This window comes from Oncorhynchus mykiss, chromosome 2 (assembly GCF_013265735.2).
Source record: "Oncorhynchus mykiss isolate Arlee chromosome 2, USDA_OmykA_1.1, whole genome shotgun sequence".
NCBI classification, from domain to species: Eukaryota; Metazoa; Chordata; class Actinopteri; order Salmoniformes; family Salmonidae; genus Oncorhynchus; species Oncorhynchus mykiss.
Window position 1 is genome coordinate 96,757,795 of NC_048566.1, and position 25,078 is coordinate 96,782,872.

The 25,078-nt window shown below is 44.0% G+C and overlaps 1 protein-coding gene across 4 annotated transcripts in view; it reads right to left on the minus strand.

Moving 5' to 3' along the window:
- Window positions 1-25,078, minus strand: part of LOC110500541 (pleckstrin homology domain-containing family A member 5) — a 249,944-nt gene that overhangs the window by 110,665 nt on the left and 114,201 nt on the right. For all 4 annotated transcript variants that reach the window (XM_036960116.1, XM_036960115.1, XM_036960106.1 and 1 more), the window contains exon 4: window positions 14,308-14,391. In XM_036960116.1, the coding sequence (XP_036816011.1) occupies window positions 14,308-14,391 (84 nt within the window). The remainder of the gene's footprint in view (window positions 1-14,307; window positions 14,392-25,078) is intronic.

Consider the following 25,078-nt stretch of genomic DNA (forward strand, 5'->3'; position numbering starts at 1 on the left):
CTAGGTCAGACAACTCCACGAGGTCTGACAACTCCTCGAGGTCTGACAACTCCTCTAGTTCTGATAACTCCTCTAGTTCTGGCAACTCCTCTAGGTCTGACAACTCCTCTAGGTCTGGCAACCCCTCTAGTTCTGGCAACTCCTCTAGTTCTGGCAACTCCTCTAGGTCTGGCAACTCCTCTAGGTCTGGCAACTCCTCTAGTTCTGGCAACTCCTCTAGGTCTGACAACTCCTCTAGTTCTGACAACTCCTCTAGTTCTGGCAACTCAACTAGTTCTGACTACTCCTCTAGGTTTGACAACTCCTCTAGTTCTGAAAACTCAACTAGTTCTGACAACTCAACTAGTTCTGACAACTCAACTAGTTCTGACAACTCAACTAGTTCTGGCAACTCAACTAGTTCTGACAACTCCTCTAGTTCTGGCAACTCAACTAGTTCTGGCAACTCCTCTAGTTCTGACATCTCCTCTAGTTCTGGCAACTCAACTAGTTCTGGCAACTCCTCTAGTTCTGGCAACTCCTCTAGCTCTGGCAACATGCTACAATAGATATTAGAAGGAGCAGCATATCCTACTGTCCTGTAAGGCACACTGCTTTGCTTTGTCAAACCTATTGTGTATCTCAGAGACTATATATTGAATTTTTTTTGACTAGAGGAGTATAAAGGAGCATAGCAGCGGGACACGTTCCAGTTTCACTCCTTATCATGAACACTGTTACACCCGTACTGTTAGAGCTCTGCTACAGACAGTTGGTGTATACGTGTTAATGCCAGGGCTGTTGGGCTGTACTCAGTGCAGCTGGACTGTAACGTCTGCTTCCAGCTCACACTCTCAAACACCCCTGAACGCAGCTCACTCTCCAGCCCACTGTCCAGCTCACACCCTCAAACACGTAGATCCCCTGAACGCAGCTCACTCTCCAGCCCACTGTCCAGCTCACACTCTCAAACATGTGGATCCCCTGAACGCAGCTCACTCTCCAGCCCACTGTCCAGCTCACACCCTCAAACACGTAGATCCCCTGAACGCAGCTCACTCTCCAGCCCACTGTCCAGCTCACACTCTCAAACACGTAGATCCCCTGAACGCAGCCCACTGTCCAGCACACTGTCCAGCTCACACCCTCAAACACGTAGATCCCCTGAACGCAGCTCACTCTCCAGCCCACTGTCCAGCTCACACTCTCAAACACGTAGATCCCCTGAACGCAGCTCACTCTCCAGCCCACTGTCCAGCTCACACTCTCAAACACGTAGATCCCCTGAACGCAGCCCACTGTCCAGCTCACACTCTCAAACACGTAGATCCCCTGAACGCAGCTCACTCTCCAGCCCACTGTCCAGCTCACACCCTCAAAGAACACAGCACACTCTCCAGATCCCAGTCACCTGAATTCTGATCACCTGTTCACACACCTGTATGTCATTATCACACACTATTTAGTTCAGCTCTTTGCACCCCATCATTGTGAGGTATTGTTTGTTTTGTGACACACTTCTATTCGGAGTGCTGTTTTTCCCCGTAATTTAATCCTCCTGTGTATGATAGTTTTTGGCCTGCCTCACTAACGACACCTTTTTGCCTATTCCCTGCATGTACAGGAGAATTTTGTTCTGACTTAGCGTCAAGCTCGTCATCTCACAACAAAACGGCAACGAGACCAGGGACCGTATTCACAAACAGTCTCAGAGTGCTGATGGGATATAGGATCAGTTTTGCTTCATCACAATGAATAAGGATATTTGGACGAGGGGACCTGATCCTAGATACAGGCCCTCCCACGGCAGGCAAGCAAAACACATATGCGTGCATACACACAAACAGGTTACTACAGTACTTTCAACAATTAAAGAGTATGCACTTGCTCAATAGGCAGGTGACAGAACCAGGGTTACGTCTTACCTGTGCAGCCTGTGGTATGTCCAGAATGGAAAGAGCATTAACACACGAGACATTCTTGGAAGTGTTACCATGTTCATGCAGTTCGAGACGTTGTTAAGCACAGATGTATTTTATTTTACCTTTATTTAACTAGGGCAAGTCAGTTAAGAACAAATTCTTACTTTCAATGACGGCCTAGGAACAGTGGGTTAACTGCCTGTTCAGGGGCAGAACGACAGATTTGTACCTTGTCAGCTCAGGATTTGAACTTGCAACCTTCCGGTTACTAGTCCAACGCTCTAAGCACTATGACAAAATGCCTGAGTTAGCTTCTCTAATATTAGGATGTTTAATATTATGTGTCATACTCTGAGACTTTAAAACACGATGTGGACCAATTAAGACTGTCCAACCACCTGGAAGATGTTCTTGTTCTTCTGGTGAAATGTAGCATTGGCTGGAGAAGAAGCCGTTTGCTAAGGAAGATTAGCCGAGGTAACTAAAACTACAGTAAAACAGAGTAGCAACCGGCAAGGCATTGCTAGGCTTTGTCCACCATTTAGGTTATGCATTAGTTGAAATTATTTCACTATTCAAATAATATCAATTATATATTTATTTATTTATTTTGGGGGGGGGGGGGGTATCCGGATAGTCAAAATACATGTTAAAGATGAAAAAGAAAATGAAAAAATATGTACAGTGCCTTGCGAAAGTATTCGGCCCCCTTGAACTTTGCGACCTTTTGCCACATTTCAGGCTTCAAACATAAAGATATAAACTGTATTTTTTTGTGAAGAATCAACAACAAGTGGGACACAATCATGAAGTGGAACGACATTTATTGGATATTTCAAACTTTTTTAACAAATCAAAAACTGAAAAATTGGGCATGCAAAATTATTCAGCCACTTTACTTTCAGTGCAGCAAACTCTCTCCAGAAGTTCAGTGAGGATCTCTGAATGATCCAATGTTGACCTAAATGACTAATGATGATAAATACAATCCACCTGTGTGTAATCAAGTCTCCGTATAAATGCACCTGCACTGTGATAGTCTCAGAGGTCCGTTAAAAGCGCAGAGAGCATCATGAAGAACAAGGAACACACCAGGCAGGTCCGAGATACTGTTGTGAAGAAGTTTAAAGCCGGATTTGGATACAAAAAGATTTCCCAAGCTTTAAACATCCCAAGGAGCACTGTGCAAGCGATAATATTGAAATGGAAGGAGTATCAGACCACTGCAAATCTACCAAGACCTGGCCGTCCCTCTAAACTTTCAGCTCATACAAGGAGAAGACTGATCAGAGATGCAGCCAAGAGGCCCATGATCACTCTGGATGAACTGCAGAGATCTACAGCTGAGGTGGGAGACTCTGTCCATAGGACAACAATCAGTCGTTATATTGCACAAATCTGTCCTTTATGGAAGAGTGGCAAGAAGAAAGCCATTTCTTAAAGATATCCATAAAAAGTGTCGTTTAAAGTTTGCCACAAGCCACCTGGGAGACACACCAAACATGTGGAAGAAGGTGCTCTGGTCAGATGAAACCAAAATTGAACTTTTTGGCAACAATGCAAAACGTTATGTTTGGCGTAAAAGCAACACAGCTCATCACAATGAACACACCATCCCTACTGTCAAACATGGTGGTGGCAGCATCATGGTTTGGGCCTGCTTTTCTTCAGCAAGGACAGGGAAGATGGTTAAAATTGATGGGAAGATGGATGGAGCCAAATACAGGACCATTCTGGAAGAAAACCTGATGGAGTCTGCAAAAGACCTGAGACTGGGACGGAGATTTGTCTTCCAACAAGACAATGATCCAAAACATAAAGCAAAATCTACAATGGAATGGTTCAAAAATAAACATATACAGGTGTTAGAATGGCCAAGTCAAAGTCCAGACCTGAATCCAATCGAGAATCTGTGGAAAGAACTGAAAACTGCTGTTCACAAATGCTCTCCATCCAACCTCACTGAGCTCGAGCTGTTTTGCAAGGAATGGGAAAAAATTTCAGTCTCTCGATGTGCAAAACTGATAGAGACATACCCCAAGCGACTTACAGCTGTAATCGCAGCAAAAGGTGGCGCTACAAAGTATTAACTTAAGGGGGCTGAATAATTTTGCACGCCCAATTTTTCAGTTTTATGATTTGTTAAAAAAGTTTGAAATATCCAATAAATGTCGTTCCACTTCATGATTGTGTCCCACTTGTTGTTGATTCTTCACAAAAAAATACAGTTTTATATCTTTATGTTTGAAGCCTGAAATGTGGCAAAAGGTCTCAAAGTTCAAGGGGGCCGAATACTTTCGCAAGGCACCGTATATTATTATTATTTTTTTTACTTCAATGAAGTCTTGCTCATGTGACAGTCTGTGTGGCACGGAGGGAGGGAGAGGGAAATGATCCAAACCGACTCCCGCTAGATAAACAAACCTGTTCGCTTCCATAGGTTCTCTATCATACCATCTGATAGTGGCTGTTTTGACTGCATCAAGTCATTGTAAAGTTAGCCATCTAGCTAAAGTAGCGATGCTAATTGAGACGTCCTTATCTACAACATTTTAGTCATTTAGCAGGACGCTCTAATTCAGAGTGATTTACAGGAGCAGTTAGGATTAAGCGCCTTGTTCAAGGGCACATTGACAGATGTATCACTTAGTCAGCTCGGGGATTCAAACCAGCAACTTTTTGGTTACTGGCCCAACGCTCTTAACCGCTAGGCTAGCCGCCATTCATATGAAACAACAGCATACCTGTTGGTTGATTATTGTAGCCTATTCCTTCTCATTTAGACAACTTTATTCCATCATTTTAATTCCATTTTGCATTGATTAGAAATCTCCCTCGCTACACATGGGAGCATGTTTTTTTTTATTTATTTTTTTATTTATTTTTTATTTATTTTATTTCACCTTTATTTAACCAGGTAGGCTAGTTGAGAACAAGTTCTCATTTTCAACTGCGACCTGGCCAAGATAAGGCATAGCAGTGTGAACAGACAACACAGAGTTACACATGGAGTAATCAATTAACAAGTCAATAACACAGTAGAAAAAAGGGGAGTCTATATATACATTGTGTGCAAAAGGCATGAGAAGGTAGGCAAATAATTACAATTATGCAGATTAACACTGGAGTGATAAATGATCAGATGGTTATGTACAGGTAGAGATATTGGTGTGCAAAAGAGCAAAAAAATAAATAAATAAAAACAGTATGGGGATGAGGTAGGTGAAAATGGGTGGGCTATTTACCAATAGACTATGTACAGCTGCAGCGATCGGTTAGCTGCTCAGATAGCAGATGTTTGAAGTTGGTGAGGGAGATAAAAGTCTCCAACTTCAGCGATTTTTGCAATTCGTTCCAGTCACAGGCAGCAGAGAACTGGAACGAAAGGCGGCCAAATGAGGTGTTGGCTTTAGGGATGATCAGTGAGATACACCTGCTGGAGCGCGTGCTACGGATGGGTGTTGCCATCGTAACCAGTGAACTGAGATAAGGCGGAGCTTTACCTAGCATGGACTTGTAGATGACCTGGAGCCAGTGAACCAGGCAAGGCAGTCATCCGAAAAACCGAGGCTACTGAGTCTGCCGATAAGAATACGGTGATTGACAGAGTCGAAAGCCTTGGCAAGGTCTATGAAGACGGCTGCACAGTACTGTCTTTTATCGATGGCGGTTATGATATCGTTTAGTACCTTGAGCGTGACTGAGGTACACCCGTGACCGGCTCGGAAACCAGATTGCACAGCGGAGAAGGTACGGTGGGATTCAAGATGGTCAGTGACCTGTTTGTTGACTTGGCTTTCGAAGACCTTAGATAGGCAGGGCAGGATGGATATAGGTCTGTAACAGTTTGGGTCCAGGGTGTCGCCCCCTTTGAAGAGGGGGATGACTGCGGCAGCTTTCCAATCCTTGGGGATCTCAGACGATATGAAAGAGAGGTTGAACAGGCTGGTAATAGGGGTTGCGACAATGGCGGCGGATAGTTTCAGGAATAGAGGGTCCAGATTGTCAAGCCCAGCTGATTTGTACGGGTCCAGGTTTTGCAGCTCTTTCAGAACATCTGCTATCTCGATTTGGGTAAAGGAGAACCTGGAGAGGCTTGGGCGAGTAGCTGCGGGGGGGGGGGAGCTGTTGGCCGAGGTTGGAGTAGCCAGGCGGAAGGCATGGCCAGCCGTTGAGAAATGCTTGTTGAAGTTTTCGATAATCATGGATTTATCGGTGGTGACCGTGTTACCTAGCCTCAGTGCAGTGGGCAGCTGGAAGGAGGTGCTCTTGTTCTCCATGGACTTCACAGTGTCCCAGAACTTTTTGGAGTTGGAGCTACAGGATGCAAACTTCTGCCTGAAGAAGTTGGCTTTAGCTTTCCTGACTGACTGTGTGTATTGGTTCCTGACTTCCCTGAACAGTTGCATATCGCGGGGACTATTCGATGTTAGTGCAGTCCGCCACAGGATGTTTTTGTGCTGGTCAAGGGCAGTCAGGTCTGGAGTGAACCAGGGGCTATATCTGTTCTTAGTTCTGCATTTTTTGAACGGAGCATGCTTATCTAAAATGGTGAGGAAGTTACTTTTAAAGAAAGACCAGGCATCCTCAACTGACGGGATGAGGTCAATGTCCTTCCAGAATACCCGGGCCAGGTCGATTAGAAAGGCCTGCTCACAGAAGTGTTTTAGGGAGCGTTTGACAGTGATGAGGGGTGGTCGTTTGACTGCGGCTCCGTAGCGGATACAGGCAATGAGGCAGTGATCGCTGAGATCCTGGTTGTAGACAGCAGAGGTGTATTTGGAGGGCCAGTTGGTCAGGATGACGTCAATGAGGGTGCCCTTGTTTACAGAGTTAGGGTTGTACCTGGTGGGTTCCTTGATGATTTGAGTGAGTTTGAGGGCATCTAGCTTAGATTGTAGGACTGCCGTGTGACTGTAGTGCCGCTGTGATTGACCGGTAACAACAACAAGCTACACGTGTGATGTCATAAAAACTCATAAAACTGTTTAATTAACATTCAGAATGTAATGCTCAATCCTTGTAGGCCATGTAGCAATGTCACATATATAATTACATTTTAGACATAGGCCTATATTTTTTCTTCTCAAAAATGAATAGTCTCCCAAGTAATCGAGTAGCAATGTCCCGGAATAACAGTGCCATATGTAAGACAATTTCCCATTGGCTTTTAATATTGGGGACTTTTTGTGTTTGCATTAGAGCGGGGCGATAGGGGCAAAAATCCATTTCACGATAAATTGACTGAATTATCACGATAAATTGACTGAATTAGCACAATAAATTGACTGAATTAGCACGATAAATTGACTGAATTAACACAATAAATTGACTGAATTATCACGATAAATTGACTGAATTAGCACGATAAATTGACTGAATTAGCACGATAAATTGACTGAATTAACACAATAAATTGACTGAATTATCACGATAAATTGACTGAATTAGCACGATAAATTGACTGAATTAGCACAATAAATTGACTGAATTATCACGATAAATTGACTGAATTATCACGATAAATTGACTGAATTATCACGATAACGATACACTGAACGGTACATTATTGACATGAATATGCAACACAACACTGTTAAATTTAAAATAAAAAAAACATTTTATATGACCCTTAAACCTACTAATACTACTTTAGAAGTTGTCCCATCAACAATCACCCATATTAGCAAAAGTTTTTTCATTTTCAACTTCACATTTCTCTCGTAGGTTATTTATTGTAATGAACGATATCAGCAAAATGTCCAAAATACGTTTTCTCCTTTTCATTATGGCTCTCTCTTGTCCCTCTACAGCAAACAGATTGTGAGCAATACGTTTTGGGAAAAATGTATTCGCAATTTAAAAAAAAAAAAGTTACAAATAGTAACGAACCGCAATACATATTGGTATCGGGAACTCCGTATTGTGACATTATAGAATGGTGAGGTCCCTGGCACTTCCCAGGCCTAGATAGGATCTTGTCTGTTAGTAGTTTTGTTTGATTATTTGGTTGAACACCCGATATGGTCCAGACTCCAAACAACAACATACACTGTACAGAACTAGCAGGACGTCAGGCAAAACGCTTAATAAAACAACACAGAACAACATAAACAGAGGAGTGTAAACAGTGCTTTTACATAACAGTTACTTTAGAGTAACACATAAGCATCCATTTCAACCCGGGGTTACATTACCTTCTAAACATTGGGCGAACCACTTTTCCACAATTCAAGCTACAATACACAAGGGGGAAAATGTTTAATCAATGACGATACCGTTTAGTCTATAAGAGATTGCCTAGAGCAGGGATGGGCAACGCCAGTCCTCGGGAACAGTTGGGCGTGCGACAGTTGGACCCTGCTATTTCATACCTTAACACGCATTGAAACCAGGGGTTGGAACCAAAACTGTTTTCCAATAGTTTTGTTCTGAACGGAACCATTATTTTCTTTAGTTCCGTTCCACTGTTTCCGACCAGCAAAATAAAGTTATGAACATGGTTCCAACCAAAATAAAAGTACTCATTTATATCGGTCCTTTCTGTTTTTGTAAATGTTTCTTTTACATTTAGCTCAACATTAAATTACTTCACCAATCAGGCAGCACGGATAGAGCAGCTCGCTATGGAGGGGGCAAACTATAGCTCAGTGTTGTAGCTCAGTCCTGTAGCTCAGTCCTGTAGCTCAGTGTTGTAGCTCAGTGTTGTAGCTCAGTCCTGTAGCTCAGTCCTGTAGCTCAGTGTTGTAGCTCAGTCCTGTAGCTCAGTGTTGTAGCTCAGTGTTGTAGCTCAGTCCTGTAGCTCAGTCCTGTAGCTCAGTGTTGTAGCTCAGTCCTGTAGCTCAGTGTTGTAGCTCAGTCCTGTAGCTCAGTGTTGTAGCTCAGTGTTGTCGCTCAGTCCTGTAGCTCAGTCCTGTAGCTCAGTCCTGTAGCTCAGTGTTGTAGCTCAGTCCTGTAGCTCAGTGTTGTAGCTCAGTCCTGTAGCTCAGTGTTGTAGCTCAGTCCTGTAGCTCAGTCCTGTAGCTCAGTCCTGTAGCTCAGTGTTGTAGCTCAGTCCTGTAGCTCAGTGTTGTAGCTCAGTCCTGTAGCTCAGTCCTGTAGCTCAGTGTTGTAGCTCAGTCCTGTAGCTCAGTTCTGTAGCTCAGTCCTGTAGCTCAGTGTTGTAGCTCAGTGTTGTAGCTCAGTCCTGTAGCTCAGTCCTGTAGCTCAGTCCTGTAGCTCAGTCCTGTAGCTCATTGTTGTAGCTCAGTGTTGTAGCTCAGTGTTGTAGCTCAGTGTTGTAGCTCAGTGTTGTAGCTCAGTCCTGTAACTCAGTCCTGTAGCCCAGTCCTGTAGCTCAGTCCTGTAGCTCAGTCCTGTAGCTCAGTCCTGTAGCTCAGTCCTGTAACTCAGTCCTGTAGCTCAGTCCTGTAGCTCAGTCCTGTAGCTCAGTCCTGTAACTCAGTCCTGTAACTCAGTCCTGTAGCTCAGTCCTGTAGCTCAGTCCTGTAGCTTAGTGCTTTAGTTCGGTGAGTTGTTTACACTGCGTGATGGAAAGACCAGTCTTGAGCGCGAGATTAAATTTAAATTTTGCGGATGGGGCGATCGAGGGAGAGTGAAGGAGGAAGCGTGGCTTGAAGTGCTGGGCATCTTCTGACAACATGCATTATTTGAATTGGGCCCACAGATTTATACCAACTGAGGAGAGGCTTCAATGGATGAACTTTAAATGTCTTTGAACTTCAGAATTGGCTTAACGTTGGACCAGAGAAGCTAGTTAGCTAACAAGCTGGTGTGTGCAGAGCGGCACCCGAATTAAAAACATGTCTCATCTTTTTGTAGTTAATAAATCCAATGTGAAATGTGGTAACTATACTATCCCTAAGTAGCATTGAAAAAATGAATTCCTTCTTCCCTCATTAAAAATCTCCCTCCCCATCTTCTGAATCACACTGGTAATGTCAGTACGCTACAGCTATGCTTCAGAGGGGCATACATGATTTTCATCTGGCAAGCAGACACTAGGAGAAGTTTCTGATTGACAGAGAAAGGGCTTTGCATAGGCTCTTTGTTGTGTTGTATTGTTGGACTGGAAAAAATGCCCAAAAAGTAAAATAAAGTTATTAACCGGTTCGCATGCTTTTAAAATAACAGTTGTGTTCCGGAACAGCATAGATCACTTTCGTTCCTAATTCTGATTCTGTTCCTTGAAAAATTTTATTTTCAGGTTTTCGGGTTCTGTTCCCTGAACTGGTTCTAACAACTGGTAGAAATCACAAGCAGACCACATAATGCCTCCAGTTGTTGTTTTCTCCATTCATGTTGGAAGATGGAGAAATGATAGTAATATCACAATGAATATTGGACTGTGGCCCTGGCAGTTTGATAGTTAAGTGTGAATTGTATTTTCTTTCGGGAAAAAGTAGGATTTTTCCACATTTGTAATGGCATTGGTTTGAACATGAACTCAAACAACTAGTTTGAACAGTTGCAACAAGAACGCCCAGAATTCGGAAGGAGACTGAAACTGGATTAAGACAACTTCTGTCGAGGTGAGGTTGAAATAGCACAGGAGTCTATATCAAGGTAGTATGAATCTTCCTCTACTTTAAACAGCTGCTTGTGGGGGTTGTGAAATTGAACATGCTATAGGACAGTGCTTCTCAACGCAGTCATCAGGGGCTTGAAAGGGTTGTTGAATTGGATGGGTTTGTGTTGGAATAGAGCAGATATATGGAATGACAGGTTGTTTCCCGAGAACTGGCTTGTGAACATGTTCTAGGAGGGACATCTATCAGGGGGCCAGTGCTGACCTTAGCTGGCAGGTAAGTTGAGCTATGAGGTATGAAGAGGGCCCAGAGCTCTGAAAGGATTAGATAGGTTCAAGCAATATAGCACATTACTTCACCTCTCTTTCTGAACGGCTGGGTGGAGTCACACTGATTTACACCTATCAAATCATTTCAGGTCTACAAGAGTGCCTAGGGGGGCAGAGTTATGGGGTCGATTTGGTGCCTACCGCTCTCTCTCTCTTCAGTGGATTTGGGCGTACCGCTCTCTCTCTTCAGTAGATTTGGGCATACCGCTCTCTCTCTTCAGTGGATTTGGGCATACCGCTCTCTCTCTTCAGTGGATTTGGGCATACCGCTCTCTCTCTTCAGTGGATTTGGGTATACCGCTCTCTCTCTTCAGTGGATTTGGGCATACCGCTCTCTCTCTTCAGTGGATTTGGCATACCGCTCTCTCTCTTCAGTGGATTTGGGCATACCGCTCTCTCTCTTCATTGGATTTGGGCGTACCGCTATCTCTCTTCAGTGGATTTGAACACACAGGAGAGAGAATACCTGTCTCAACTAAAATCTTTACTGCATGGCCATAGGTTGAGTTGAGAGTAGGGACTGAAGGCTGAATGTTGTACTGGCCCAGGGAAGGCTGAACGTTGTACTGGCCCAGGGAAGGCTGAACGTTGTACTGGCCCAGGGAAGGCTGAAGGTTGTACTGGCCCAGGGAAGGCTGAATGTTGTACTGGCCCAGGGAAGGCTGAAGGTTGTACTGGCCCAGGGAAGGCTGAACTTTGTACTGGCCCAGGGAAGGCTGAGCGTTGTACTGGCCCAAGGAAGGCTGAGCGTTGTACTGGCCCAGGGAAGGCTGAACGTTGTACTGGCCCAGGGAAGGCTGAACGTTGTACTGGCCCAGGGAAGGCTGAGCGTTGTACTGGCCCAGGGAAGGCTGAGAGTGGGAACTGAACGTTGTACTGGTTGTACTGGTTGTAGGGAATGCTGAGAGTGGAGAAACTGAAGGGTCAAGGTGATCATTCATTAAGCTAATAAGCATGTTTCCTGAGGTGTACAGGGCTCTAAAGTGCGACCAATTAACTTAAATACACTACATGCCTAACTACACTACATGACCAAAAGTATGTGGACACCTGCTTGTCGAACATCTCATTCTAAAATCATGTGCATTAATATGGAGTTGGTCCACCCTTTTGCTGCTACAACAGCCTCCACTATTCTGGGAAGGCTTTCCACTAGATGTTGGTACATTGCAACTATAACAGCCTCCACTATTCTGGGAAGGCTTTCCACTAGATGTTGGTACATTGCTGCTACAACAGCCTCCACTATTCTGGGAAGGCTTTCCACTAGATGTTGGTACATTGCAACTATAACAGCCTCCACTATTCTGGGAAGGCTTTCCACTAGATGTTGGTACATTGCAACTATAACAGCCTCCACTCTTCTGGGAAGGATTTCCACTAGATGTTGGTACATTGCAACTATAACAGCCTCCACTATTCTGGGAAGGATTTCCACTAGATGTAGGAACATTGCAACTATAACAGCCTCCACTATTCTGGGAAGGCTTTCCACTAGATGTTGGTATATTGCTGCTACAACAGCCTACACTCTTCTGGGAAGGCTTTCCACTAGATGTTGGAACATTACTGTGGGGACTAGCTTCCATTCAGCCTCAAGAGCATTAGTGAAGTCGGGCACTGATGTTGGGCGATTAGGCCTGGCTTGCAGTCGGCGTTCCAATTCATCCCAAAGGTGTTCGATGGGGTTGAGGTCAGGGCTCTGTGCAGGACAGTCAAATTCTTCCACACTGATCTCAACAAACCATTTCCGTATTTATTTATTTAACCTTTATTTAACTAGGCAAGTCAGTTATGAGCAAATTCTTATTTACAATGATGGCTTCCTAGGTATGGACCTCACTTCATGCTGAAACAGGAAACGGTCTTCCCCAAACTGTTGCAACGAAGTTGGAAGCACAGAATCGTCTAGAATGTCATTGTATGCTGTAGCGTTATGATTTCCCTTCATTGGAAGTAGGGAGCCTAGCCCGAAACATGAAAAACAGCCCCAAAACATTATTCCTCCTCCACCAAATTTTACGGTTGGTACTATGCATTCGGGCAGGTAGCGTTTTTCGGGCATCCTCCAAACCCAGATTTGTCCCTCGGACTGTCTGCGATTTATTTAGAATTCAAGGCACACTTAACCAGCATGGCTACCACAACATTCTGCAGCAAGGAAAAGCAGCCGAGAAGTGCTCAGCATATGTGGGAACACCTTCAAGACTGTTGGAAAAGCATTCCAGGTGAAGCTGGTTGAGAGAATGCCAAGAGTGTGCAAAGCTGTCATCGCGGCAAAGGGTGGCTATTTGAAGAATATAAAATATAAAATATATTTTGATTTGTTTAACACTTATTTAGTTACTACATGATTCCTTATGTGCTATTTCATAGTTTTGATGTCTTCACTATTATTCTACAATAAAAAATAAAGGAAAACCCTGGAATGAGTAGGTGTGTCCAAACTTTTGACTGGTACTGTATATAGTGTATGTAGCTGTGCGACCTGGAATTTGTGAAGGATTCCAGTTTAACCCCTCACATATTTTTCATTGTGCTCCTAAATGTCTTTTGTGTGCGTCTACATTTTTCTACGTAGGGGCACACGTAGTCATTGTAAAAACAAAAGGGGGACAGAGTAGAACCCTGGTGTAGTAGGAGGCTTTTGAAGATCGATGGAGGAGCAAGGAAGGAGAGTGGTTTTCTCTGCAACTTTGTCCCCAGGCTAATTGCTACTGCGTATAGTTGGACAGAGAGAGAGAGAACCAACTGTTGGATCAGACTACTGTATCTCATGTGAAACTGTGAATGGTTAAGGGGACTGATTATGAGAATGGCGGGAGACTAGGAACCAGGGGCCAATGGTTCACAATCACATGCCCCCTCTCAGGAGCCAATAAGCCAAGGGCCTAGCTAGAGGTGGGTTATGCAACTGAGAGTGAAAGGGCTTAAACTCAGGCCAAAGAAAGCCAATGGTAACATGTGCCCCTCAGAGGTGAGTAGCTGTGGTTGAGAAGAACAGGACGGAAAAGGGCTCAAACTCTAACCCTGTCTCCGTATCTGATGGGTAGAAGAAGAAGGAGGAGGCTTGATTCTCAAGTGCAGCACAATGCACGCGTCAGGGAATCAGCAGACCTGCAGATGCTTCCTCGGTCACAATGTCTTTTCTATTCAGAACCTCATCTACCCACAACCTTTGTAAACATGTTTATAACTAACCTATGCACCAATACTGGGAAGAAAACATCAGGCGCATTTTATACATACTCCAACCATTACAAATAACTGACATTGATGAACCTTGTAATCTCATCAGAGGAAAGAAGAAGACTGTTCATTTAAAACTATTTTCTGTTAAAGTGCCAATTGTGGGACAATGAGGAGAGAAACAGAAGAAGCATTCAACTCATGAAAGGGAAACTTAGAGTAAATAGAGAAATGTTGGTCGCCATAACTAATACTGAATGCATGGAAAGAGAACGTCCTAGAGTTCCTACGACGATCTGACTGCATAGCTCAGAAACGCTTACTTGGTGGCATTCTGAAGAGCAAAATGAAGAGACTCACTGTTCGTTGACGACAAAGATGCAGTTGTCTTGTGAGGGACAGCCCGAGACAGGATGCTTGCAGGTCACCTTCCGCTCATTGTGGCTAGAGAGAGAGAGAGAGGAAAAGAGAGGGAGGAAAAGAGAGAGAGAGGGAACAGAGAGGGAGAGAGAAAATGTTAGAACAGAATAGCCTCTTTAGACCCGTCAATAACCAATATGTCCACCTGTCATCTCTCTCTATCCCTCCTCTGTCATCTCTCTCTATCCCTCCTCTGTCATCTCTCTCTATCCCTCCTCTGTCATCTCTCTAGCCGAGGACCCCTGAAGAGTGGATGAATAGACTTGCAAGTGACCGTGAAATCCCTATCCCTCAGTCCCTCAATCCCTACATCCCCACAGCCTCCCAAAAGCTGAAGACAGGACATTATTTTTTCGTGGGGAAAATGTGCACGGTTGAGAATGAGGTTAGGACTGCTTTAACCTTTATACTGATTTTGCCAGGAGAGTAGAGCCCAGGTCACATTCTGTCCCTTTAACACGAGGTTAGGGTATGAAATGGGAGTCGACAGCTTGAGATTCAGGACAGTGTAGACATTCATTTTATGGGGCAACCTGATCACACTGTGCTGTGCTAGTCAGGGAATGTATCAGTGTGGTGAAAGCTCAAAATCCACACCACTCTGCGGCACAATGGCACCCACACACACGCATGCAATGGCACACACACACCGGCACCCACACACCGGCACCAACACACCGGCACCCACACACCGGCACCCACACACCGGCACCCACACACCGGCACCCACACACCGGCACCCACACACCGGCACCCACACACCGGCACCCACACACCGGCACCCACACACCATCACACTAACATTTAAAATAACAGTAAAGTCTTTGGTACTTAACCCTAAACCGTCCGGAGTTATAAAACATACAAAAACAGAACAGAAAACAGACGAAGACTCCCTCTTGTCAACACATTATTAGGTTGTCTGCATAAACTAGACTACAGAAGAAGTGTATAAATACAGGACGTTGCAACGGATCGCTTCACAGGAGAAATGCAAACCTTCTTCTTTCTACCCCGAAAGAAAATGTCCTAACACTGACTCACTAGACCCTAGTCCACACACTACTAACCCCTTCTCCTTTCTCTGACAACTCAGCAGACCAGAGCAGAGAAGTAGTGTACACATGCATTAAAAACCTGGAGCTGGGTGTCGTAGTGAACTTCAACATCCCGATCCTCCTTCGCCAGCCATGCATGAAGACACCAGTTCACTGTTGTTAATATTCTCCCGGTAGTCACCAGTTCACTGTTGTTACTATTCTCCCGGTAGTCACCAGTTCACTGTTGTTACTATTCTCCCGGTAGTCACCAGTTCACTGTTGTTACTATTCTCCCGGTAGTCACCAGTTCACTGTTGTTACTATTCTCCCGGTAGTCACCAGTTCACTGTTGTTAATATTCTCCCGGTAGTCACCAGTTCACTGTTGTTACTATTCTCCCGGTAGTCACCAGTTCACTGTTGTTACTATTCTCCCGGTAGTCACCAGTTCACTGTTGTTACTATTCTCCCAGTAGTCACCAGTTCACTGTTGTTACTATTCTCCCGGTAGTCACAAGTTCACTGTTGTTACTATTCTCCCGGTAGTCACCAGTTCACTGTTGTTACTATTCTCCCGGTAGTCACAAGTTCACTGTTGTTACTATTCTCCCGGTAGTCACCAGCTCTAACAGAAAGAAACAATCCTGTCCATTAGTTACCATCCTCCTTTATATGCTAGTTTCTTGCACTAAAACTATTCCGTGTATAGCCTACGCTGTCACGCTGGAAGTTCTCTATGAGTGTGTGAACTTGTGAGGAGCTCAGTCTGACCCGTCTCTAGACTTCTGCAGCCTTCCCCTTTCTCCTGCCCTATCTCTCCTCCCCTGCCCTATCTCTCCTCCCCTGCCCTATCTCTCCTCCCCTGCACTGCCTCTCCTCCCCTGCCCTGCCTCTCCTCCCCTGCCTCTCCTCCCCTCCCCTGCCTCTCCTCCCCTGCCTCTCCTCCCCTGCCCTGCCTCTCCTCCCCTGCCCTGCCCTGCCTCTCCTCCCCTGCCTCTCCTCCCCTGCACTGCCTCTCCTCTCCTCCCCTGCCTCTCCTGCCCTGCCTCTCCACCCCTGCCCTGCCTCTACTCCACAGCCCCTTCTGCCCTCTCCTGCCTCTCCTCCCCTGCACTGCCTCTCCTCTCCTCCCCTGCCTCTCCTGCCCTGCCTCTCCACCCCTGCCCTGCCTCTACTCCACAGCCCCTTCTGCCCTCCCCTGCCCTGCCTCCCCTGCCTCTCCTCCCCTCCCCTGCCTCTCCTCCACAGCCCCTTCTGCCCTCCCCTTCCTCTCCTCCCCTGCCTCTCCTTCCCTGCCCTGCCTCTCCTCCACAGCCCCTTCTGCCCTGCCTCTCCTCCCTTGCCCTGCCTCTCCTTCCCTGCCTCTCCTGCCCTGCCTCTCCTCCCCTGCCCTGCCTCCCCTGCCTCTCCTCCCCTATCTCTCCTCCCCTGCCCTGCCCCGCCTCTCCTCCACAGCCCCTTCTGCCCTGCCCTGCCTCTCCTCTCCTGCACTGCCTCTCCTCCCCTGCCCTGCCTCTCCTGCACTGCCTCTCCTCCCCAGCCCTGCCTCTCCTCTCCTCCCTTGCCCTGACTCTCCTCCCCTGCCTCTCCTCTCCTCCCCTGCCCTGCCTCTCCTCTCCTCCCTTGCCCTGACTCTCCTCCCCTGCCCGGCTCCAGTCATCCAGTCATGCCCTGATCACACGGACAAGCAGGTTCCCTCCTTCCCTCCCACTCTGCCTTGCTGCTTACGGTCCAATTACAGCCCAGCTTCTCTACAGAGTAGTCCCCATAGAAATATAATTGCTCAAGTACCATGAACTGGGATGTCCGTTCTAGTAATTATATTTCTATTCCCTTCCATATGATTAGTGCATCCACCAGGACATTGTAGGGAAAAATCACACCATGCAGGCAGAGGAGAGGAGAGAAATGGAGCACAGACAGGAGACAGGATTCCTCTACAATAAGTCATTACAGAGACACGGTCCAGTTTCTGATCCAGAGGGTCTGAGGGCTGGGAAAGTATAACCGTTCGTTCAGCTGCTCCTCACCGTCGGCTGCTGCCTGTCATAAATCAGGACTAGATTTTAAACGACCATCACTTGGATTGAAAACAGCCTGGGAGTTTCAAGAGCATGGGTCAGCAACAGGTGGCCCGTGGGCCAAAAATTGCCCTCCAGGGTTTTTTATGTGTGTAATTGGTCAAAAAGACTGTAAAACCACCAGGAATTCAGCAAAAAAATGTGTTTAATTTAGGAAATATGTTCCAAAGTATTCTCACATATAACAAAAGAGACATATGTGATCGTGTCTCAATGTAAAAATAGAATCTAGTCACCCCCTGCTCTAGAGAGTGACTGAATCTAGTTACCCCCTGCTCTAGAGAGTGACTGAGTCAGTTAACTCATGCTCTAGAGAGTGACTGAATCTAGTTACCCCCTGCTCTAGAGATTAACTGAGTCAGTTAACTCATGCTCGAGAACATATTTCGGGTCATTCTCACCAAACTGACATTTTACCCAAAAATATTAAAGTGTCATTTAAAAAAAATAAATCAGATACTATGCATTTTACCACAATTTACACAAAATCCTCATTACTGCAACAGCTTTCAAAGACCCAAAAAGTAATAAACAAATTGTTTAATAACATTGCTCCCCTAATGAAAAGGCCTGAGTTAAACATAACACTGGATATGTAAATATTTCAGATCAAATTATAAAATGTTAATGGCATGTAATCTGACTTTTCCCCAATTTTAGTTTAGGGCTATTATGATAATGTAGAAATTAGGGCTATTATGATCATGTGGATATTAGAGCTAGTATGATAATGTAGAAATTGGAGCTATTGTGATAATGTGGAAATTAGAGCTATTATGATCATGTAGAAATTGGGGCTATTATGATAATGTAGCAATTAGAGATGTTATGATCATGTAGAAATGATGGCTATTGTGATAATGTAGAAATTAGAGCTAGGCAAACCCACTCATTTGATTAGTTAGTTAGTCCACAGCGATGCAAAAGCCCCAAAATAATAGTGACTTTAAAACATGAGCAGAGTTCTGACCTACATGTAGAATAAAAGGTAAGTTTGAGTTTGGGGAGGTTTGAATATCAGTTACTTCCTGGAGGGCAGCCTTCACCCTAGCTGCTTGTCTGTAATTACTGTAGGCATTGTTGGTAGGAGGATCATTCTGTGTCTCAGGGCTGCCTAACAGCCACCCAAATGGAACCCCAAATGGAACCCCAAATGGAATCCCAAATGGAACCCCAAATGGAACCCCAAATGGAACCCCAAATGGAACCCTATTCCCTATATCAGGAATCATCTACTAGATTCTAGAATCAGGTTTTTTATTGAATGGTTACAAAACTAAATGTGTAGGGGGAAAAAAAAAAAATTATAACGATTTATAACGAGATACATCGGTATGTATGGCCTGCAACAGGTTTTACATCTCAATATTTTGTACAAATTAAATGTAGAAATGGTACACGCAGTTATTTAGTGAGATATTTACACAACGGTTATAAATGAGGCCCCAGGACACCACCGGACCACACCTCCATAATGAATGGTCAGCCAGAGCCCTCTCATCCTCAGCCCTACTGATGTTAAGTCAGAGCAGATGTTGTTTTTACGAGGTGTTGTTTCGTTAGAACACATCAAAAGGGAAGAGAGTCTACTGCACCAATGGCTGGAAGGCCAGAGTCTCTTGTAACCAATGGCTGGAAGGCCAGAGTCTCTTGTAACCAATGGCTGGAAGGCCAGAGTCTCTTGTAACCAGTGTGTGGACTGGAGGCCATTCTGAGAATGTTGTCAACATTTCAAAGCAGATCCACGTGACAAGAGACAGACAGTTGGTCATAAAAACAAGATGGGAAACATCCAGGGGGCACTGAGGTTAATGTTGATCTATGGACAGTCACTGTACCATGCCTGATGTATGGGAAAGAGTGGAACAGCTGAAGTTACCCTCCACCTTAGAGCAGGCGCTTTACAACAGACAAAACAACCAGTGGCCATTATATTTTGAACGTAGCCTACAGTATGTTGTTAGCACGTATAGTATGTAGCCTACAATATGTTGTTAGCACGTATAGTATGTAGCCTGCAGTATGTTGTTAGCACGTATACTATGTAGCCAACAGTATGTTGTTAGCACGTATACTATGTAGCCAACAGTATGTTGTTAGCACGTATAGTATGTAGCCTACAGTATGTAGCCTACAGTATGTTGTTAGCACGTTTAGTATGTAGCCTACAGTATGTTGTTAGCACGTATAGTATGTAGCCTACAGTATGTTGTTAGCACGTATAGTATGTAGCCTACAATATGTTGTTAGCACGTATAGTATGTAGCCTACAGTATGTTGTTAGCACGTATACTATGTAGTCTACAGTATGTTATTAGCACGTATAGTATGTAGCCTACAGTATGTTGTTAGCATGTATAGTATGTAGCCTACAGTATGTTGTTAGCCCGTATATTATGTAGCCTACAGTATGTTGTTAGCACGTATAGTATGTAGCCTACAGTATGTTGTTAGCACGTATAGTATGTAGCCTACAGTATGTTGTTAGCATGTATAGTATGTAGCCTACAGTATGTTTTTACCACGTATAGTATGTAGCCTGCAGTATGTTGTTAGCATGTATAGTATGTAGCCTGCAGTATGTTGTTAGCATGTATAGTATGTAGCCTACAGTATGTTGTTAGCACGTATACTATGTAGCCAACAGTATGTTGTTAGCACGTATAGTATGTAGCCTACAGTATGTAGCCTACAGTATGTTGTTAGCACGTTTAGTATGTAGCCTACAGTATGTTGTTAGCACGTATAGTATGTAGCCTACAGTATGTTGTTAGCACGTATAGTATGTAGCCTACAATATGTTGTTAGCACGTATAGTATGTAGCCTACAGTATGTTGTTAGCACGTATCGTATATAGCCTACAGTATGTTGTTAGCACGTATACTATGTAGTCTACAGTATGTTATTAGCACGTATAGTATGTAGCCTACAGTATGTTGTTAGCACGTATAGTATGTAGCCTACAGTATGTTGTTAGCATGTATAGTATGTAGCCTACAGTATGTTTTTACCACGTATAGTATGTAGCCTACAGTATGTTGTTAGCACGTATAGTATGTAGCCTACAGTATGTTGTTAGCACGTATAGTATGTAGCCTACAGTATGTTGTTAGCACGTATAGTATGTAGCCTATGGGTAGTCTACATTAGGATACCATCACCTGGTCACTGCTCTCACCATAGTTTAAGTTCTAGCAACAAACAGTAGAGGCAGCCAGCCGTGCGTGACCAAATCAGCCATACATTACATTATTCAGTCACAAGACAGGTGTTTTTCAGTCACAAGACAGGCATTATTCAGTCACAAGACAGGCATTATTCAGTCACAAGACAGGCGTTATTCAGTCACAAGACAGGCATTATTCAGTCACAAGACAGGCATTATTCAGTCACAAGAAAGGCGTTATACAGTCACAAGACAGGCGTTATTCAGTCACAAGACAGGCGCTATTCAGTCACAAGACAGGCGTTATTCAGTCACAAGACAGGCGCTATTCAGTCACAAGACAGGCGTTAAAGGCCTATTATGACCATGACAAGATTATGTTGTGAAACATGTTATTTAAAACAGAGAGAGAGAGAGAGAGAGAGAGAGAGAGAGAGAGAGAGAGAGAGAGAGAGAGAGAGAGAGAGAGAGAGAGAGAGAGAGAGAGAGAGAGAGAGAGAGAGAGAGAGAGAGAGAGAGAGAGAGAGAGAGAGAGAGAGAGAGAGAGAGAGAGAGATTACACACGTTAGCCACCTGTGTCCCTCTACAGATGAAACAATATATAACACTGTAATGACACGGTAGCCTGATCAACACGGAACAGCTGTCAGTTAATGGATCAAATCAAAACTAATAAACAAAACAGACTGCCAAAAGTCCAGTTAAGTGGAGAGGCATCGTTGATGCCCTATGTTCCTCATGGGGAGAAGGTAAAGGTAAGGTAAAAACAAAAACAACCAGCACTCTATTTCTGTATACTTTTTAGCCAGTAGTTCTGAAAGTAGCACTCACGAGACAAAAGTGGTCCCTGAAAATGGTGTACTATGTCACATATGAGGTAGGACAGTACTTCTGCTTATATATTATGCATGTATGAACTACACAGTGACACATCTCCACCCCCCCAAAAAAACGGGAAGTTTTAAAAACATACTTAGGCCTAGTAGTCGCCAAAGTTCTGTAGCTTTAAGTCTTTAAGTCTAAAAATTGCATCCCACATGCTTTGAATGATGTGGTGAGCTGGACTGTGGTCATGGCAGTAAAATTAGAATAGCCTCCTGAAGCCACAGGAGGGGTATGTCCTTAAAGACTCCCTTATTCACTATATAGTGCACTGCTTTTGACCAAATGTATAGTAGTACACTATATAAAGAATAGGTTAATAGCCACAGGAGCTGCTGTCATACAGTAGGAGCATCTGGTAACACTCTTCGCCCTAGTTTCTTCTCCTGCCTTGTGTGTGTGGGGGGGACAGAGAGAAAGACAGAGACAGAGACAGAGAGAGACAAAGAGAGAGACAAAGAGAGAGACAAAGAGAGAGACAGAGAGTGACAAAGAGAGAGACAAAGAGAGAGACAGAGAGTGTGTGTGTGTGTGTGTGTTTGTGTGTATTTGCCAACAGCAGGTTCCTACAGCCCCTGACCTCAGACGTGTGTTATGGAGAGAAATGGTAGCAGACCAGTAGTGGGAGCAATAGTTAGTAAGGATGACCTGACCACCCTGCAGTGTGGATGAAGGGCTCCTCTGATGTTCTCCATCATCCGTAGTAATGAAGAGCCCCAGGCCTGGGGGTCTGGAGGAAGGAAAGCTTGGTTTTATGGTCCTGGGTGGGCCTACATCCTCTGGCTACACCATCTACTCCACCTCTATCCAGATGAAAAGGCCGGGCAGAGTTTGAACTTTAGGGCCAATGGAATGACCTCAAAATCTAGCAACCGTCAACCCAACACAGCAACCCAGTCGAGCTGAAATTAATGTAGGCCTACCTACTGAGTACTGATGGGCCGTAACAAGGACATTTGCATCAAGGAGAGGATGGCGCAGAAGGGGAGCAGTAACTCCACTGTACCATTATTAATCCCATTCTGTCTTGGAGCAGCACAGAGCAGCGATACCACAGACCACACAGCTAAACGTCACCACTGCTGGCTAACCTACTCTAAAGAAATTGTTATTTTACTTGGAAACCGAACCTGAAACAGATTCTTGATTCTGGCTTCCTTTAATGTGGATTTGGAAACTGGGGTTTCGCTAAACATTCCACTCAAAGGATTTAAATTGGATGAGCACAAACAGAGTCTTTTTTTAGGGCTATTTTATTTTTCACCAGATAAGCCATTTTTATTCCCCTATTAAAACTAAAATTAGACTGTTGCAATTATTGCAATCTCATCGACAGATGACTTATAATTACAGCCACACATGGTTCCCATTACATTGGAATTATTAAATCGTAAGTTACAGAGCCTTCAGAAAGTATTCACACCCCTTGACTTATTCCACATGTTGCTGTGTTACACACAATACCCAATAATGACAACACAATACCCCATAATGACATCACAATACCCCATAATGACATCACAATACCCCATAATGACGTCACAATACCCCATAATGGCATCCCAATACACCATAATGACATCAAAATTCACCATAATGACATCACAAAACCCCCTAATGACAAAACAATACCCCATAATAACAAAGTGAAAACATGTTTTAACATTTTTGCTAATAAAAAAAAAATGAAATACAGAAATCTCTCATTTACATAAGTATTCACACTGCTAAATCAGTACATGTTAGAATCACCTTTGACAGCGATTACAGCTGTGAGTCTTTCTGGGAAAACCTCTAAGAGCTTTGCAGACCTGGATTGTACAAAATTTGCACATTATTATTTTTTAAATTCTTCAAGCTCCGTCAAGTTAGTTGTTGATCATTGCTAGACAGGCATTGTCAAGTCTTGCCATAGATTTTGATGCAGATTTAAGTCAAATCAGTAACTAGGCCACTCAGGAATATTCAATGTCATCTTGGTAAGCAACTGCAGTGTAGATTTGGCCTTGTGTTTTAGGTTATTGTCCTGCTGAAAGGTGCATTTGTCCTGCTGAAAGGTGAATTTGTCCTGCTGAAAGGTGAATTTGTCCTGCTGAAAGGTGAATTTGTCCTGCTGAAAGGTGAATTTGTCTCCCAGTGTCTATTGGACTGAACCAGATTTTCCTCTCAGATTTTGCCTGTGCTTAACTCTATTCAGTTTCTTTTTTATACCCCCCCAAAAGAAAAAATCTCCCCAGTCGTTGCCGACGACAAGCATACCCATAACATGACACCATGCTTGAAAATATGGCCTTGTATTGCATAATAATTTTGTATTAATTTGTCAAATAAAATAAATAAATAAATATATATATATATTATATATATATATATTAATCTACAAACATAATTCCACTTTGATATTATGGGGTATTGTGTGTACACCAGTGACACAAAATCTCAATTGAGTCCATTTTGAATTCAGGCTGTAACAACAAAATGTGTAAAAAAGTCAAGGGGTGTGAATTCTTTCTGAAGGCTCTGTAAGTCATAGCATAAGAGAAGCGATAGTCATTAACATTTTACATTGAGATGTTGGTCTCTCAGCAGACGCTCTAATCCAGAGCAATTTACACTCAGGTATTAAGTTCACAATTCCAACTTGTTTTTTTTAAATAAGAAATAATACTTTGCTGATGCATACATTTACAGTTCAATGACTGTAAACAGAAGCCATTTGTATTTTTTTGAAACGAGGTAGGTGGACTTAAGGGTTGTGAACTCATTAGTAAAGAAAGAAAAAAAAACATGGTGGACTAAACAACAACTTGCTTTCAGCACCAATCGCCACATCATTTGAATGCTCCATGCTGACAGTAAACAAGAGGTTTATGAATCACCTCCGTTACATAAGACAATCTAGGCTACAGTAAGCACATAGCAGGGCCAGGTATCGGACATAAGCCCACTTTATAGTATACGGCTAGGATGATTTAACATCTTCTTCTCCCAGGTGCAAAGAAGAGGTGAGAAGTAAAAACCGAGTGAAACTACAATGAAAATCTGAAATGCTTTCTTTCTGAAATGACTGTCTGAAATACCTTCCAGTGAGACAGAACAAGTAAAGACACATTCTGTCACATACTGCGCTGTGACACTGACAGACAACAGGGTAATTATGACAGATGAGAGGGAGAGAGAGAAAGAGTGAGAGAGAAAGCGAAACAACGAGAGACCAAGAGAACAGGAGAGAGAGAGAGAGAGAGAGAGAGAGAGAGAGAGAGAGAGAGAGAAGGACAGAAAGAAAGAAAGAAAGAAAGAAAGAGCAGGAGGTACCCTACTTTCATCCTCAGCCCTGACCTCCCTCTGATGCTGTCGCTCTCTAAAGGTCAGATGGGGATATTGAGATATATATATATATACACAGAGAGAGAGAGACAGAGAGGGAGATACAGAGAGAGATATTCTGGGGATCCTCCCTGCCCTTTTCTCTTGTCGTATCAGATCAAAAAGACAAACCCTCCTGGCCACTTTAGTCTGGCTATGTGCTGCTACTGTAAACT